Below are 19,239 nucleotides of genomic sequence, written 5' to 3'. Positions count from 1 at the left end.
TCAATTCACACATTCGCTTGCTGCTTCTCCTCGTAACCTGTAAACCGCCTATGATGTAGTCAGACCACACACACACACACACACACTCTCTCTCTCTTACCTGTACCCATCAATGCAGCTGGCGTTGATGTAGTCAGACCCCTCCACTCCTCTGATAGGCTGCAGACACACGCGTGTCGACTCGAAGGGCATGATATTCACCAGCCGGTTCTTGAACTTATTGCAGGGCAGGTTGGCACTGATGAACCTGGAGGTGTGGGCTTTGGAGTTAGCCAGTCTCTGTGAGAGAGGGAGGGAATAAGGAGAGGAGAAAAGGAGAATGGGAGGAGAGAGAAGGGAGATAAGGAAGAGGAGAGAAAAGGAGGAGGGGAGAGAAGGGAGATAAGGAAGAGGAGAGAAAAGGAGGAGGGGAGAGAAGGGAGATAAGGAAGAGAGGAGAGAAAAGGAGGAGAGAGAAGGGAGATAAGGAAGAGGAGAGAGAAGGAGGAGAGAGAAGGGAGATAAGGAAGAGGAGAGAAAAGGAGCAGAGAGAGAAGGGAGATAAGGAAGAGGAGAGAAAAGGAGGAGGGGAGAGAAGGGAGATAAGGAAGAGGAGAGAAAAGGAGGATGGGAGAGAAGTTAGATAAGGAAGAGGAGAGAGAAGGAGGAGAGAGAAGGGAGATAAGGAAGAGGAGAGAGAAGGAGGAGAGAGAAGGGAGATAAGGAAGAGGAGAGAAAAGGAGGAGAGAGAAGGGAGATAAGGAAGAGAGGAGAGAGAAGGGAGATAAGGAAGAGGAGAGAAAAGGAGGAGGGGAGAGAAGGGAGATAAGGAAGAGGAGAGAAAAGGAGGAGGGGAGAGAAGGGAGATAAGGAAGAGGAGAGAAAAGGAGGAGGGGAGAGAAGGGAGATAAGGAAGAGGAGAGAAAAGGAGGAGAGAGAAGGGAGATAAGGAAGAGGAGAGAACAGGAGGAGAGAGAAGGGAGATAAGGAAGAGAGGAGAGAGAAGGAGGAGAGAGAAGGGAGATAAGGAAGAGGAGAGAAAAGGAGGAGGGGAGAGAAGGGAGATAAGGAAGAGGAGAGAAAAGGAGGAGGGGAGAGAAGGGAGATAAGGAAGAGGAGAGAAAAGGAGGAGGGGAGTGAAGGGAGATAAGGAAGAGGACAGAAAAGGAGGAGGGGAGAGAAGGGAGATAAGGAAGAGGAGAGAAAAAGAGGAGAGAGAAGGGAGATAAGGAAGAGGAGAGAAAAGGAGAAGGGGAGAGAAGGGAGATAAGGAAGAGGAGAGAAAAGGAGGAGGGGAGAGAAGGGAGATAAGGAAGAGGAGAGAAAAGGAGGAGGGGAGAGAAGGGAGATAAGGAGGAGGAGAGAAAAGGAGGAGGGGAGAGGGTATCACTCACATGTACTTCACTTTATTGTGTTTCTTTAACAGGGACTCATTAATGTATATCACAGTAATAGCAGCAGGACTTTACTGACAGTAACAGTAAGGCATGATGTGTATAAAATGGTTGTAATGGCTATAGTAGATGGTGGTGGGTGTCCGCAGAGCTGGCAGAGCCTGCTGGAGAGATGGGAGTGGGGAGGCGTGACTGGCTCAGTACGGGACCTGGCAGCTCTCACACCACAGATGGACATCACAGGAGAGAGTGGACAGACCTGGTGTTGCTCTGTGTGGGGTGGCCAGACTGCCTGGGCTTGAACGGCAGGGCTGTAAGTCCCACAATCACCATCGCTCTTCTCCCCCCCCCAGTCTCCCCCTCTCTCTCCTTCTACCACTGGAAGGGCTATAGAGCACTGGAGACCATGTAAACAGGACCTTCATGACTCTATTTAGTAAATCGTACATAGATTCTGTCTTACCCTTTTCGCTATCGCTTTACTTGACACCCAGTGTCATAACACATTATGACACATTCATAACCATGTCATAACAGCTGACATAACACTGTGGTGACCCATATATTTACACCTGACGTGACAATGTATAGTGTTATTTTATGGCTGGTTATGACACCTACATAAAAGTGTCAAAATCCACATGTATTGAAATTTGTTTTCCCCCTTCCCACGAAATGTGAAAGTTTGTTTCTTACATCCTTTGTTGTTGTAATTAATTATTGATGGTAAAACGATTGTGGGGGCTATTTTTGTTAGACTTCAATGTCGGCGTTTGACATTATCGATCATAGTCTGCTGCTGGAAAAACGTATGTGTTATGGCTTTACACCCCCTGCTGTAATGTGGATAAAGAGTTACCTGTTTAATAGAACACAGAGGGGATTATTTAATGGAAGCCTCTCAAATATAATCCAAGTAGAATCAGGAATTCCTCAGGGTAGCTGTTTAGGCCCTTTGCTTTTTATTTTTTTTACTAATGACATGCCACTGACTTTGAGTAAAGCCAGAGTGTCTATGTATGTGGATGACTCAACACTATACACATCAGCTACTACAGCAACTGAAATGACTGCAACACTCAACAAAGAGCTGCAGTTAGTTTCAGAGTGGGTGGCAAGGAATAAATATTTCTAAAACTAAAAACATTGCATTTGGGACAAAACACTCACTAAACCCTGAACCTCAACTTAAATCTTGTAATGAATAATGTGGAAATTGAGCAAGTTGAGATGACTAAACTGCCTGGAGAAACTCTGGATTGTAAACTGTCATGGTCAAAACATATTGATGCAGTGGTACCTAAGATGGGGAAAAGTCTGTCCATAATAAAGTGCTGCTCTACCTTCTTAACAACACTATCAACAAGGCAGGTCCTACAGGCTCTAGTTTGTTGCACCTGGACTACTGTTCAGTAGTGTGGTCAGGAGCCACAAAGAGGGACTTTGGAAAATTACAATTGGCTCAGAACAGGGCAGCACAGCTGGCCTTTGGATGTACACAGACAGCAAACATTAATAATATGCATGTCAATCTCTCCTGGCTCGAAGTAGAAGAGAGATTGACTTCATCAATACTTGTATTTGTGAGAGGTTAAATGCATCAAGCTGTCTGTCTAAACTACTGGCACACAGCTCAGACACCCATGCATACCCCACAAGACATGCCACCAGAGGTCTCTTCACAGTCCCCAAGTCCAGAACAGACTATGGGAGGCACACAGTACTACATAGAGCCATGACTACATGGAACTCTATTCCACAGTACTACATAGAGCCATGACTACATGGAACTCTATTCCACAGTACTACACAGAGCCATGACTACATGGAACTCTATTCCACAGTACTACCATAGAGCCATGACTACATGGAACTCTATTCCACAGTACTACATAGAGCCATGACTACATGGAACTCTATTCCACAGTACTACCATAGAGCCATGACTACATGGAACTCTATTCCACAGTACTACATAGAGCCATGACTACATGGAACTCTATTCCACAGTACTACACAGAGCCATGACTACATGGAACTCTATTCCACAGTACTACATAGAGACATGACTACATGGAACTCTATTCCACAGTACTACACAGAGCCATGACTACATGGAACTCTATTCCACAGTACTACCATAGAGCCATGACTACATGGAACTCTATTCCACAGTACTACATAGAGCCATGACTACATGGAACTCTATTCCACAGTACTACATAGAGCCATGACTACATGGAACTCTATTCCACATCAGGTAACAGATTTTTATTTAACCCTTATTTAACTAGGCAAGTAAGTTAAGAACAAATTCTTATTAACAATGACGGCCTACCAAAAGGCCTCCTGTGGGGACGGGGGCCTGAGATTAAAAATAAATAATAAATACAATATAAATATAGGACAAAACACACATCACAACAAGAGAGACAACACAACACTACATAAAGAGAGATCTAAGACAGCAACATAGCAAGGCAGCAACACATGACAACATAGCGTGGTAGCAACACAGCATGACAACAACATGGTAGCAGCACAAAACATGGTACAAACATTATTGGGCACAGACAACAGCACAAAGGGCAAGAAGGTAGAGACAACAATACATCACACTACGCAGCCACAACTGTCAGTAAGAGTGTCCATGATTGAGTCTTTGAATGAAGAGATGGAGATAAAACTGTCCAGTTTGAGTGTTTGTTGCAGCTCGTTCCAGTCGCTAGCTGCAGCGAACTGAAAAGACGAGCGACCCAGGGATGTGTGTGCTTTTGGGACCTTTAACAGAATGTGGCAGAATGGGTGTTGTATGTGGAGGATGAGGGCTGCAGTAGGTATATCTGAGGGCTGCAGTAGGTATATCTGAGGGCTGCAGTAGATATATGAGGGCTGCAGTAGATATATGAGGGCTGCAGTAGATATATCTGAGGGCTGCAGTAGGTATATCTGAGGGCTGCAGTAGATATATGAGGGCTGCAGTAGATATATGAGGGCTGCAGTAGATATATCTGAGGGCTGCAGTAGATATATCTGAGGGCTGCAGTAGATATATCTGAGGGCTGCAGTAGATATATCTGAGGGCTGCAGTATATATCTGAGGGCTGCAGTAGATATATCTGAGGGCTGCAGTAGATATATCTGAGGGCTGCAGTAGATATATCTGAGGGCTGCAGTAGATATATCTGAGGGCTGCAGTAGATATATCTGAGGGCTGCAGTAGATATATCTGAGGGCTGCAGTATATATATCTGAGGGCTGCAGTAGATATATCTGAGGGCTGCAGTAGATATATCTGAGGGCTGCAGTAGATATCTGAGGGCTGCAGTAGATATATCTGAGGGCTGCAGTAGATATATCTGAGGGCTGCAGTATATATATCTGAGGGCTGCAGTAGATATATCTGAGGGCTGCAGTATATATATCTGAGGGCTGCAGTAGATATCTGAGGGCTGCAGTAGATATATATGAGGGCTGCAGTAGATATATCTGAGGGCTGCAGTAGATATATCTGAGGGCTGCAGTAGATATATCTGAGGGCTGCAGTAGATATCTGAGGGCTGCAGTATATATATCTGAGGGCTGCAGTAGATATATCTGAGGGCTGCAGTAGATATCTGAGGGCTGCAGTAGATATCTGAGGGCTGCAGTAGATATATCTGAGGGCTGCAGTAGATATATGAGGGCTGCAGTAGATATATGAGGGCTGCAGTAGATATATCTGAGGGCTGCAGTAGATATATGAGGGCTGCAGTAGATATCTCCTGATGCAAGCAGTAGAATCAGATTTAAAAAAACAGATACAAAAACACCTTATGGAACAGCGGGTACTGTGAAGCAACATAAACATAGGCACAGACACATGCATACACACACACACACGATAACATACGAACTATACACACACATATATTTAGTACTGTAGATATGTGGTAGTGGAGTAGGGGCCTGAGGGCACACACTAGTATGTTATGAAATCTGTTATGAATGTATTGTAATGTTTTTAAAATGGTAAAACTGCCTTAATTTAACTGGACCCCAGGAAGAGTAGCTGCTGCCTTGGCAAGAACAAATGGGGATCCATAATAAACCCAAAGAAGAGTAGCTGCTGCCTTGGCAGGAACTAATGGGGATCCACAATAAACCCCAGGAAGAGTAACTGCTGCATTGACAGGACCTAATGAGGATCCATAATAAACCCCAAGAAGAGTAGCTGCTGCCTTGGCAGGAACTAATGGGGATCCACAATAAACCCCAGGAATAGTAGCTGCTGTCTTGGCAGGAACTAATGGGGATCCATAATAAACCCCAGGAATAGTAGCTGCTGTCTTGGCAGGAACTAATGGGGATCCATAATAAACCCCAGGAATAGTAGCTGCTGTCTTGGCAGGAACTAATGGGGATCCATAATAAACCCCAGGAAGAGTAGCTTCTGCCTTGGCAGGAACTAATGGGGATCCATAATAAACCCCAGGAAGAGTAGCTGCTGCCTTGGCTGGAACTAATGGGGATCCATAATAAACCCCAAGAAGAGTAGCTGCTGCCTTGGCAGGAACTAATGGGGATCCATAATAAACCCCAGGAAGAGTAGCTGCTGCCTTGACAGGAACTAATGGGGATCCATAATAAACCCCAGGAAGAGTAGCTGCTGCCTTGGCAGGAACTAATGGGGATCGATAATAAACCCCAGGAAGAGTAGCTGCTGCTTTGGCAGGAACTAATGGGGATCCATAATAAACCCCAGGAAGAGTAGCTTCTGCCTTGGCAGGAACTAATGGGGATCCATAATAAACCCCAGGAAGAGTAGCTGCTGCCTTGGCAGGAACTAATGGGGATCCATAATAAACCCCAGGAAGAGTAGCTGCTGCCTTGGCAGGAACTAATGGGGATCCATAATAAACCCCAGGAAGAGTAGCTTCTGCCTTGGCAGGAACTAGTGGGGATCCATAATAAACCCCAGGAAGAGTAGCTGCTGCCTTGGCAGGAACTAATGGGGATCCATAATAAACCCCAGGAAGAGTAGCTGCTGCCTTGGCAGGAACTAATGGGGATCCATAATAAACCCCAGGAAGAGTAGCTGCTGCCTTGACAGGAACTAATGGGGATCCATAATAAACCCCAGGAAGAGTAGCTGCTGCCTTGACAGGAACTAATGGGGATCCATAATAAACCCCAGGAAGAGTAGCTGCTGCCTTGGCAGGAACTAATGGAAATCCATAATAAATACAAATACAGTTGAAGTCGGAAGTTTACATACACCTTAGCCAAATACTAACTAAATACTAATATATATATATAAAAACATAAACATACTGTTGACAAGTAGGCTATGGTGTAATGGAATGTTATGCCTTGTGTGGCTGGTTCCATCCTGTCTGACTATGTCCAGCCCCTACACCATGAGCTCTATCCTGTCTGACTGTTCCCAGCCCCTACACCATGAGTTCCATCCTGTCTGACTGTTCCCAGCCCCTACACCATGAGCTCTATCCTGTCTGACTGTTCCCAGCCCTTACACCATGAGCTCTATCCTGTCTGACTGTTCCCAGTCCCTACACCATGAGTTCCATCCTGTCTGACTGTTCCCAGTCCCTACACCATGAGTTCCATCCTGTCTGACTGTTCCCAGCCCCTACACCATGAGCTCTATCCTGTCCGACTGTTCCCAGTCCCTACACCATGAGTTCCATCCTGTCTGACTGTTCCCAGTCCCTACACCATGAGTTCCATCCTGTCTGACTGTTCCCAGTCCCTACACCGTGAGCTCCATCCTGTCTGACTGTTCCCAGCCCCTACACCATGAGTTACATCCTGTCTGACTGTTCCCAGCCCCTACACCGTGAGTTCCATCCTGTCTGACTGTGTCCCTACACCATGAGTTCCTACCCTCTGGCTCCCGGTATATATTCCCTTCTGTTAAGACGAACAGGTACAAGCACTTCTTCACCCCTATGACCATTGCCCTTTTCAATACAGGGAAGGAGGTGGGCTTGGGAGGATGTTGAGGTTGACGAGATGATCTAAGAATGTACAGAGCACCTGACTTATTAGGCAACTTTGACATGCTGTGCTTCAGTGCTGCTCCTAGGCCTACTGTAAATAGTAGTATTGATGGCTGTCATCCCTATGACTAGATCATTGTAGTAGTATTGATGGCTGTCAGCTCTATGACTAGATCATTGTAGTAGTCTTGATGGCTGTCATCCCTATCACTAGATCATTGTAGTAGTATTGATGGCTGTCATCCCTATGACTAGATCATTGTAGTAGTATTGATGGCTGTCATCCCTATGACTAGATCATTGTAGTAGTATTGATGGCTGTCATCCCTATGTAGTATTGATGGCTGTCATCCCTATGACTAGATCATTGTAGTAGTATTGATGGCTGTCATCATGGCTGTCATCCCTATGGCTTGATCATTGTAGTAGTATTGATGGCTGTCATCCCTATGTAGTATTGATGGCTGTCATCCCTATGACTAGATCATTGTAGTAGTATTGATGGCTGTCATCCCTATGTAGTATTGATGGCTGTCATCCCTATGGCTTGATCATTGTAGTAGTATTGATGGCTGTCATCCCTATGACTAGATCATTGTAGTAGTATTGACTGCTGTCATCCCTATGTAGTATTGATGGCTGTCATCCCTATGACTAGATCATTGTAGTAGTATTGATGGCTGTCATCCCAATGTAGTATTGATGGCTGTCAGCTCTATGACTAGATCATTGTAGTAGTATTGATGGCTGTCATCCCTATGACTAGATCATTGTAGTAGTATTGATGGCTGTCATCCCTATGTAGTATTGATGGCTGTCATCCCTATGACTAGATCATTGTAGTAGTATTGATGGCTGTCATCCCTATGACTTGATCATTGTAGTAGTATTGATGGCTGTCATCCCTATGTAGTATTGATGGCTGTCATCCCTATGACTAGATCATTGTAGTAGTATTGATGGCTGTCATCCCTATGCCTTGATCATTGTAGTAGTATTGATGGCTGTCATCCCTATGGCTTGATCATTGTAGTAGTATTGATGGCTGTCATCCCTATGTAGTATTGATGGCTGTCATCCCTATGACTAGATCATTGTAGTAGTATTGATGGCTGTCATCCCTATGTAGTATTGATGGCTGTCATCCCTATGATCATTGTAGTAGTATTGATGGCTGTCATCCCTATGTAGTATTGATGGCTGTCATCCCTATGACTAGATCATTGTAGTAGTATTGATGGCTGTCATCCCTATGTAGTATTGATGGCTGTCATCCCTATGACTAGATCATTGTAGTAGTATTGATGGCTGTCATCCCTATGACTTGATCATTGTAGTAGTATTGATGGCTGTCATCCCTATGTAGTATTGATGGCTGTCATCCCTATGGCTTGAACTGTATGTCATTGTGAGCCATGTGGATTTACGTGTTCAACGTGGTTTTATAATGGTCATTTTCTGGGACAATAAACTTAAAAACTACTGTAGAAACCCGGGCAACTGGCTGTTCCTTATGTAGACCCGCGGAACAATTTCCAAAAATAAAAACAATAAAAAAAAAAAAATTCTGAGGGAACTCAGTCGGGGGTCTCAACTTATTGTTGCTAGGTAGAATAGTAGAGGTGCCAGTTTGAAATGTGGTTGTGCATCAGCAGCTTTTCTCTTGTTTTATCAGTCACTGTTAGTTACTCCATTAGCCATGTCAGCAGATTGGTAAGTCACTCTAGCGGCCAACTATCTAAACTTGTAGTAATCACGACTGAATTACCAACCGGGGGCCCGCGTTGATATCGTTAGTCACTCTCACTCAGATATCATATTAACCTTGCTAGCAGCAGGCAAACGTGACAGGTTTGCCTGCTGCTAGCAAGGCATAATGCTATGCTAGGCTATGATAAACTTACACAAATGCTTGTCTAGCGTTGGCTGTAAAGCATATATTGAAAATCTGAGATGACAGGGTGATTAACAAAAGGCTAAGCTGTGTTCCAATATATTTCACTTGTGATTTTCATGAATAGGAATATTTTCTATGAAGATTTATGTCCGTTGCGTTATGCTAATTAGTGTCCGATGATGATAACGGTCCCGTTCACAGGATGGGGTGTCACTACAGGTTAAAAACGGTCATTACTTCTCTCCACCACATGGCAAAATGTGTAGAATTGCAGCAAATTTACTTTAAAACTGTTTTCTATCCACTGTAGTGGGGGGGGGGGGGGGGGGGGGGGGGGGGTGGCGTGGGGGCCCCAAAAGTCTCCGGCCGGCTCCCCCCCCCCCGGAGCCACTGCAGCCCCTTATGATGAGTTCCCATCTTTGATGTGGGCCCCGACCCCTTCCTTCAAAGTTGCCCATCTCTGAACTACACTGTCCAATCACAGGAGGAGGAAGGAAGGTGAGGGACCAATGAGGTAACAGATCTGAAAACATCCCCACTGTCACTGTCCAATCACAGGAGTAGCGGCTCCACCTCAACATCTGATAGGTCGGGTGGAATCCTCAACTAGGAATGTATTGGGTAACAATGGCATACACCTATCCAATCCGTTTCTGATCTACGTGTCTAAAGGACCAGAGGTCATTTTCATTATGATGATGATGATGGCGATGAAGATTCTACATATTATTATTATTATTATGTATATATTAATATTACCTTAAACTCCAGCTCCATGGCGGTGACGGTCTCCCCTGTGGGCGGCTGGGTGAGTTTCTGGATGTGTGCATACAGATTGCGTGCGGGGACCTCAGTGAGGCCACAGGTGGCTGCCTCTAGCAGGGCCTCGTGGATAAAGACATATTGGTCCTCAGTCTGCACCATGTAGTTCCTCTGAGCTCTCATACACGTCACATGACCGTAGATATCCACCGACTTCTCATGCTTCATACGCTCCAGCATGGCCTCGATCACGATCAGGCAGCCTGTTCTACCCACGCCCGCACTGAGGGAGGAGGGAGGAGAGAGGTTAACAGTACACGCCCACACTGAGGGAGGAGGGAGGTTAACATTACACGCCCACACTGAGGGAGGAGGGAGGTTAACATTACACGCCCGCACTGAGGGAGGAGAGAGGTTAACATTACACGCCCGCACTGAGGAAGGAGAGAGGTTAACATTACACGCCCGCACTGAGGAAGGAGAGAGGTTAACATTACACGCCCGCACTGAGGGAGGAGTGAGGAGAGAGGTTAACATTACACGCCCACACTGAGGGAGGACGCCCGCACTGAGGAGAGAGGTTAACATTACACGCCCCACTGAGGGAGGAGGGAGGTTAACATCACACGCCCACACTGAGGGAGGAGGGAGGAGAGAGAATAACATTACACGCCCACACTGAGGGAGGAGGGAGGAGAGATGTTAACATTACACGCCCACACTGAGGGAGGAGGGAGGAGAGAGGTTAACATTACACGCCCACACTGAGGGAGGAGGGAGGTTAACATTACACGCCCACACTGAGGGAGGAGTGAGGAGAGAGGTTAACATTACACGCCCACACTGAGGGAGGAGAGAGGAGAGAGGTTAACATTACACGCCCACACTGAGGGAGGAGAGAGGTTAACATTACACGCCCACACTGTGAGAGGAGAGAGGTTAACATTACACGCCCACACTGAGGGAGGAGGGAGGAGAGAGGTTAACATTACACGCCCACACTGAGGTTAACATTACACGCCCACACTGAGGGAGGAGGGAGGAGAGAGGTTAACATTACACGCCCACACTGAGGGAGGAGGGAGGAGAGAGGTTAACATTACACGCCCACACTGAGGGAGGAGGGAGGAGAGAGGTTAACATTACACGCCCACACTGAGGGAGGAGAGAGGTTAACATTACACGCCCACACTGAGGGAGGAGAGAGGTTAACATTACACGCCCACACTGAGGGGGAGGGGGAGAGAGGTTAACATTACACGCCCACACGAGGTTAACATTACACGCCCACACTGAGGGAGGAGGGAGGTTAACATTACACGCCCACACTAAGGGAGGAGGGAGGTTAACATTACACGCCCACACTGAGGGAGGAGAGAGGGAGAGAGGTTAACATTACACGCCCACACTGAGGGGGAGGAGGAGAGGTTAACATTACACGCCCGCACTGAGGGAGGAGGGAGAGAGAGGTTAACATTACACGCCCACACGCCCACACTGAGGGAGGAGAGAGGTTAACATTACACGCCCACACTGAGGGAGGAGGGAGGAGAGAGGTTAACATTACACGCCCACACTGAGGGAGGAGGGAGGAGAGAGGTTAACATTACACGCCCACACTGAGGTTAACATTACACGCCCACACTGAGGGAGGAGAGAGGTTAACATTACACGCCCACACTGAGGGAGGAGAGAGGAGAGAGGTTAACATTACACGCCCACACTGAGGGAGGAGAGAGGAGAGAGGTTAACATTACACGCCCGCACTGAGGGAGGAGAGAGGAGAGAGGTTAACATTACACGCCCACACTGAGGGAGGAGGGAAGAGAGAGGTTAACATTACACGCCCACACTGAGGGAGGAGGGAGGTTAACATTACACACCCACACTGAGGGAGGAGAGAGGTTAACATTACACGCCCGCACTGAGGGAGGAGGGAGGTTAACATTACACGCACGCACTGAGGGAGGAGGGAGGAGAGAGGTTAACATTACACGCCCACACTGAGGGAGGAGGGAGGAGGGAGGTTAACATTACACGCCCACACTGAGGGAGGAGAGAGGTTAACATTACACGCCCGCACTGAGGGAGGAGAGAGGAGAGAGGTTAACATTACACGCCCACACTGAGGGAGGAGGGAAGAGAGAGGTTAACATTACACGCCCACACTGAGGGAGGAGAGAGGTTAACATTACACGCCCACACTGAGGGAGGAGAGAGGAGAGAGGTTAACATACACGCCCACACTGAGGGAGGAGAGAGGAGAGAGGTTAACATTACACGCCCGCACTTAACATTACACGCCCACACTGAGGGAGGAGGGAAGAGAGAGGTTAACATTACACGCCCACACTGAGGGAGGAGGGAGGTTAACATTACACACCCACACTGAGGGAGGAGAGAGGTTAACATTACACGCCCGCACTGAGGGAGGAGTGAGGAGAGAGGTTAACATTACACGCCCGCACTGAGGGAGGAGGGAGGAGAGAGGTTAACATTACACGCCCGCACTGAGGGAGGAGGGAGGTTAACATTACACGCCCACACTGAGGGAGGAGAGAGAATAACATTACACGCCCACACTGAGGGAGGAGAGAGAATAACATTACACGCCCACACTCAGGGAGGAGAGAGAATAACATTACACGCCCACACTGAGGGAGGAGAGAGAATAACATTACACGCCCACACTGAGGGAGGAGAGAGAATAACATTACACGCCCACACTGAGGGAGGAGAGAGAATAACATTACACGCCCACACTGAGGGAGGAGAGAGAATAACATTACACGCCCACACTGAGGGAGGAGAGAGAATAACATTATACGCCCACACTGAGGGAGGAGAGAGAATAACATTACACGCCCACACTGAGGGAGGAGAGAGGTTAACATTACACGCCCACACTGAGGGAGGAGAGAGAATAACATTACACGCCCACACTGAGGGAGGAGAGAGAATAACATTATTGGGGGTGTCTTGCTAATTGTCTATAATTTCCTCCTGTTGTCTATTCCATTTGCACAACAGCATGTGACATTTATTGTCAATCAGTGTTGCTTCCTTTATTTATTTGAGCAGTGTATATATATATATATTAAGCATTGGGGGGGGGCAGGGTATATATATATATATATATATACACACACACACACACACACACACACACACACACACACACACACACACACACACACACACACACACACACACACACACACACACACACACACTACTGGTCAAAAGTTTTAGAACACCTTCTCATTCAAGGGTTTTTCTTTATTCTTACTACATTGTAGAATAATAGTGAAGAAATCAAAACTATGAAATAACACACTTGGAATCATATTTTATATTTCAGATTCTTCAAAGTAGCCACCCTTTCCCTTAATGACAGTTTTGCACCTACTAGGCATTCTCTCAACCAGCTTCATGAGGTAGTCACCTGGAATGCATTTCAATGAACAGGTGTGCCTTGTTAAAAGTTCATTTGTGGAATTTCTTTCCTTCTTATTGCGTTAGATCAGTTGTGTTGTGACAAGGTAAAGGTGGTATACTGAAGATAACCCTATTTGGTAAAAGACCAAAGTCCAAAATATGCCAAGAACAGCTCAAATAAGCAAAGAGAAACGACAGTCCATCATTACTTTAAGACATGAAGGTCAGTCAATACGGAAACATTTCAAGAACTTTTAAAGTTTCTTCAAGTGCAGTCGCAAAAAACGGTATAGTTTACCTGCAGTGTACCACCATGGGCCCAGCGTCAGGGGGGTTGCAGGCTTTGACCCGTCGTAGGAAGGCCAGGATAGGGGTGGGGTACTCTGGTACCCCGTGGTCCGGCCAGGCCATGAACTGGAACTGACGAATCTCACGCTTCTCACTGGAACCATTCTGTAGGAGAAAACCCGGAGAAAATCAATGAAAGGGAACACAATTGTTAATGGTGTTCATTATTGTGTGTGTGTGTGTGTGTGTGTGTGTGTGTGTGTGTGTGTGTGTGTGTGTGTGTGTGTGTGTGTGTGTGTGTGTGTGTGTGTGTGAATGAAGCATTTTCCAGGTGGCTAGCAGAGGGGTTAGAAATGAAAATGAAACCAACCAACCATCCCGCTGGTCTGAGAGGTGAGTTAGTAGTGAATGATAAGTTGTGATGGAGGGATGCAATGGAATGAAGAAGAATGAATGAAAGAGAGAATGAAACAGACAGGTGATTCCATACACTAGGGATGGGGAGAGGGAGAGAGAGAGAGCGAGTGAGAGCTAGAGAGGGAGAAACAGAGATCGAGAGAGAGAAACAGGGATCGAGAGAGAGAGACAGACAGACAGACAGAGAGAGACAGAGATTGATTTAAAAAGATAGACAGACAGAGAGATAGAGACAGGGATCGAGTGAGAGAGACAGGCAGACAGAGAGAGAGAGACAGATCGAGTGAGAGAGATCGAGAGCGTGCGAGAGAGATCGAGGGAGAAGCAGAGATCGAGAGAGAGAGACAGACAGACAGGGAGAGACAGAGATTGATTGAAAAAGATAGACAGACAGAGAGATAGAGAGAGACAGGGATCGAGTGAGAGAGACAGGCAGACAGAGAGAGAGAGATCGAGAGCGCGCGAGAGAGATCGAGGGAGAAGCAGAGATCGAGAGAGAGAGACAGGCATTGTACATTGTTAAAACACTGTATATATATATAATATGACATTTGTAATGTCTTTACTGTTTCGAAACCTCTGTATGTGTAATGTTTACTGTTAATTGTTGTTGTTTTTCACTTTATATATTCACTTTGTATGTTGTCTACCTCACTTGCTTTGGCAATGTTAACACATGTTTCCCATGCCAATAAAGCCCTTGAATTGAATTGAATTGAATTGACAGGCAGACAGAGAGAGAGACAGAGAGAGCGAGAGAAACAGGGATCGAGAGAGACAGAGAGAGCGAGAGACAGAGATTGAGTGAGAGAGACAGGATACTTGACAACGAGGACTCTGAGTCAGCTAATATAAATCTCTATAAGTCTGGAACAGTAATGGTACAGGGCAACCCCAAACAGTTTCAGCTGGACTTTCACCTAATCAAAGCAGGAGAAGCTCTCCCTTGAGAAAGACACCCCCACCCCGAGCGGGTCAGACCAGACCTCTTCATTATATAACCCCACAAACGAACAACCCCGAGCGGGTCAGACCAGAACTCTTCATTATATAACCCCACAGACGAGCCACCCCCAGCAGAAAGTCAACCTCCCAGCACAGAGTACTACCCTCTCATTGAAATGAAGGATAAATTCACCCAGCTGGAGGTAAGGCAGGTGGAGCTGGAACAGCAGGTGATTACACTCCAGTCAGCACAGACCGAGACAACAGTCCAGCACAACAACACTCTCTTAACCAGACTCTGAGAGCTAGAGGTGGAGAGAGACATATCTACACTCTGGACTGTGGTGAGACAACTACAACAGGAGAAAGAGCAGGAGCAGGAGCAGAACAGAGCACTAGAGGAGAGGATCAGACTGCTGGAGGAGAGGTTGAGGGGGATGGCGTGTGACAGAGAACAACCCACTAGAGAGGTGGCCACCCCCACAGAGAAGCCAGCAGAACAGCCCACCTCAGCACCCGACAAAAGTCTCGACACCACAGCAGAACAGTCCACACCAGACCCTGACCATAGCATCGACATCACAGCAGAACAGACATTACCATAGCCACTGCCCAAGCCTGAGGCGGGGTTGTTTGGTACGCATACAGTCCACACTCAAGGTTTCCAAACGACCAAACATTCAATGACATCCAGGGATATGGTGCAACAAAAATGTTTATTTTTCTTATATCAAACAAAGAAATGATTCTCCAATCAACTTAAAGCAGAGATTACTTGATATGGAAAATACATAACATGCCCTGTCTGTCTGTCTGTCTGTATGGTCAAAAAACTATACCGCTCCCGCATCTAGCAAGGACTCCCTCCCCTGAAGGCCCAACTTCCTGCCTTTATCCTAACACACTTACAATACAATGAATGGGCAAGAGGGGGGGCCAAAAACTGAGTTACACTAACAACAAATTAATATATCTCAATCAGGTAAATATACATTATAAAGGTATGTAACTAATATTTCATCATGTACATTCATATTTAATATATTTACACAAATGTACATGGAGCTCCGTATGTTCAGTCTTTTATAGAAATATGTCCAAATCGGCTCTAACAAACCGGCCCCTAATTGTTGACTGCACTGAATGCACAACAATGACTTAATATTCAAACATAGAGCCAACACACAAAACATTCTATACCAGAGCACTATTACAGTTCATAGCTATATACAAATATACAAGGTGCCATGTAGGAAAATAGTCCATAGATCTCAGTCTGAGTTGAAGTGTAAAGGTGTTCAAAGAATGTAAGAGTACGACATCAACGAATCAGAGGTGATTCTAAGATGGAACACTGTGTGTGTGTGTGAGTGTCACTCCGTCGCCTCAAGGAGCAGACAGATTTTATTGATAGGTCTCTGTAAGATATTGGTCTTAGTCTTAACCACGACGCTGCGGACAAGACCTTTGGCCCCTGGCAACGCCTCCACCGCACGCCCCCATTAGCCAAGAGTTCCTTGGGGCGGTGTCATCGACGATGACTACGAGGTCACCAGGACTGAAGTTTCTCTTAGTTGTGTTCCACTTGTTCCGCTCCTGCATAAGTGGAAGATACTCCCTGATCCATCTCTTCCAGACGAGGTCAGTGATATATTGTACTTGCTTCCATCTCCTTCGTGAGTATAGGTCGCTTCTCTGGAATACTCCTGGTGGCAGGACTGGCTTAGCTTTCAGATGAAGCAGATGGTTCGGAATCAGGGGTTCTAGATCATTAGGGTCATTTGTTACAGTAGTGATTGGTCTGTCGTTCATAAATCGTCTCAACTTCACACAAGGCTGTCTTGCAAAGCCTCATCATCAAGTACTTGCTCTTTAAGGACTGAATAGAGGATATTTTTCACCAGTCGGATCAACCTCTCCCATACCCCCCCATGGTGGGCTCCAGTCGGATCAACCTCTCCCATACCCCCCCATGGTGGGCTCCAGTCGGATCAACCTCTCCCATACCCCCCCATGGTGGGCTCCAGAGGGAGGGTTGAATGACCATGTCACTCCTTCCTTCAGTAATTCATTTTGAATCTTGTTGTGATCCAGCTCTTTCAGAGCTTCTCCTAGATCTCTGTGTGTTCCAACAAAGTTGGTGCCACTGTCTGTTCTGATACGTGTTACTGGGCCCCTTCGACAGATGAACCTGCGCAGGGCATTGATGCAGGCATCAGTATCCAGATAACTAGCAACTTTTAGTTGGACAGCTCGACTCACAAGGCAAGTAAAGATCACACCATACCGCTTCACATGAACGCGGCCTCGCCTTCCTCTCTATGGGGCCGAAGTAATCTATGCCCACATGGGTGAAAGGCGGCAAATCAGGTGACACCCGATCTTGCGGAAGGTCGGCCATCTTCTGTTCTCCAGCTCTAGCTTGCATCCGCCTGCAGAAGGCACAGCTCTTAAGGATCTTCCTTGCGAAGAAGTTGGCACAGGGTATCCAATATCGCTGGCAAAGTCTAGAAAGCATGTGACCTCTCCCAGAGGGGCCAACCTGCTCATGGATGTGGAGTAAGATCAGTCTGGAGATGTAGGAGTCTTTGGGCAGGATCATAGGATTCTTTAGTTCCGGTAGCATAGCAGCTTTGCTTAATCTTCCTCCCACTCTCAGAATGCCATTGTCAATAATTGGATCAAGCTTACAGATTGAGCCGCTTCTCTTGGCACATTGTTTTCCTTTCACAACTAGTGCAATTTCTTGTTTAAAGTGTTGCTCAAATCAAATGATGGCCTTTTCTGCTTCGTCTAGGTCATCCACAGACAGACTTTCTTTTCCAAACGTCGGTTTGAACTTGTCAATTTGTTCCTTCAGTGAGTTTGTCAGACTCTGATCTGATCTTGGATCAGTTTGAGAGAGAATTTCCCTTTTCTGGCTTAACTGTAGAAAAAGTCTCTTCAGTTTCAGCATCCAGGCAACTGCTTTCTTCAAGCTGTTCCATGTTGAATAGTACTCAATCAGTTTGCTGGTTGGACTCTTTTCTTCCACACTTGTACTGTTTACGATTACGTCTTTTCTCACCTCTGGATCATCCGGATGGATGGAGTCAAGCTCCTCGGGGACTTTCGGCCATTGAGTTTCTGTTTTCTCCAGAAGAGTTCAGGAACATTTCAACATGTAATTCTCTTGAGGCATCATCGGCTGGGTTGTGTTTGGAGTTCAAATACCTCCACTGTTTTGCTTTCGATAGGTCACGGATCATAGCAAACCTATTAGCCACAAAGGTATGGAATCTCTTGGTATAATTGCGGATGTATTTTACCACAAACTGGCTGTCTGTCCAGAAAGTTGACTCCTCAATCTGGAGCTCCAACCTTAACATCCTGTCCACTCGCACTGCCAATGTTGCTGCGGCAAGTTCCAGTCTGGGGATCGTAATCTGCTTGAGTGGAGTTACCCTTGATTTCCCCAGTATGAATGCGATGTGGACCTTTTCCACACCGTTTGTGAACCTAAGGTAGCTTGCCGTGCCATAACCTTGTTCACTTGCATCACCGAAGTGATGCAGCTGTGCCGTCTTGACTTGACCAAAGTTCTCAGGCATCATACACCTGGAATCTGGAGAGCTGGTCCAGCTCTGAGAGCCATCTCTTCCATGAAATAGAGTGTTCTTCAGGGATGACTTTGTCCCATACACACTTTAGCTTGCAGAGCACTTGAAGAAGTTGCTTTGCCTTTAATACGAATGGGGCGAGGAAACCTGATGGATCATAAATAGAGCTGACAGTTGAGAGAATACCTCTTCTTGTAAGGGGTCTGTTCTTGACTCGGAAGGTAAACGCATCACTTTCAATGTTCCATCGGATTCCAAGTGCTCTTTCAACAGGCAGCTTTTCTCTGTCCAGGTCCAGTTCTTTTATCTGCTTGGCGTTGTGTTCATCAGGGATAGAAGCCAGCACAGAGCGGTTGTTGCTGACCCACTTGGTCAATTTGAACCCACCCTGAGAGCACACATCCCTGAGGTTTTTTGTGAGAGCTATGGCTTGTTCTTCTGTGGCCACTGACTTGAGGCAGTCATCAACGTAGAAGTTGGATTTGACTGTTTGAATCACCTCTTCATCGTACCTCTCA

General features: G+C 46.4%; 1 protein-coding gene across 1 annotated transcript in view; it reads right to left on the bottom strand.

Moving 5' to 3' along the window:
* Positions 1 to 19,239, bottom strand: part of LOC139386946 (receptor-type tyrosine-protein phosphatase F) — a gene marked incomplete in the record, with an annotated part of 253,682 nt that overhangs the window by 10,695 nt on the left and 223,748 nt on the right. Inside the window, 3 exon segments of the mRNA XM_071132849.1 lie at positions 101 to 279; positions 10,032 to 10,317; positions 13,771 to 13,925. Of these exon segments, the coding sequence (XP_070988950.1) occupies positions 101 to 279; positions 10,032 to 10,317; positions 13,771 to 13,925 (620 nt within the window).

The sequence above is a fragment of the Oncorhynchus clarkii genome, chromosome 28, assembly GCF_045791955.1.
Source record: "Oncorhynchus clarkii lewisi isolate Uvic-CL-2024 chromosome 28, UVic_Ocla_1.0, whole genome shotgun sequence".
NCBI lineage: Eukaryota > Metazoa > Chordata > Actinopteri > Salmoniformes > Salmonidae > Oncorhynchus > Oncorhynchus clarkii.
The sequence above is the reverse complement of the archived record's forward strand: the minus strand, read 5'-3'. Positions and strand labels throughout refer to the sequence as shown.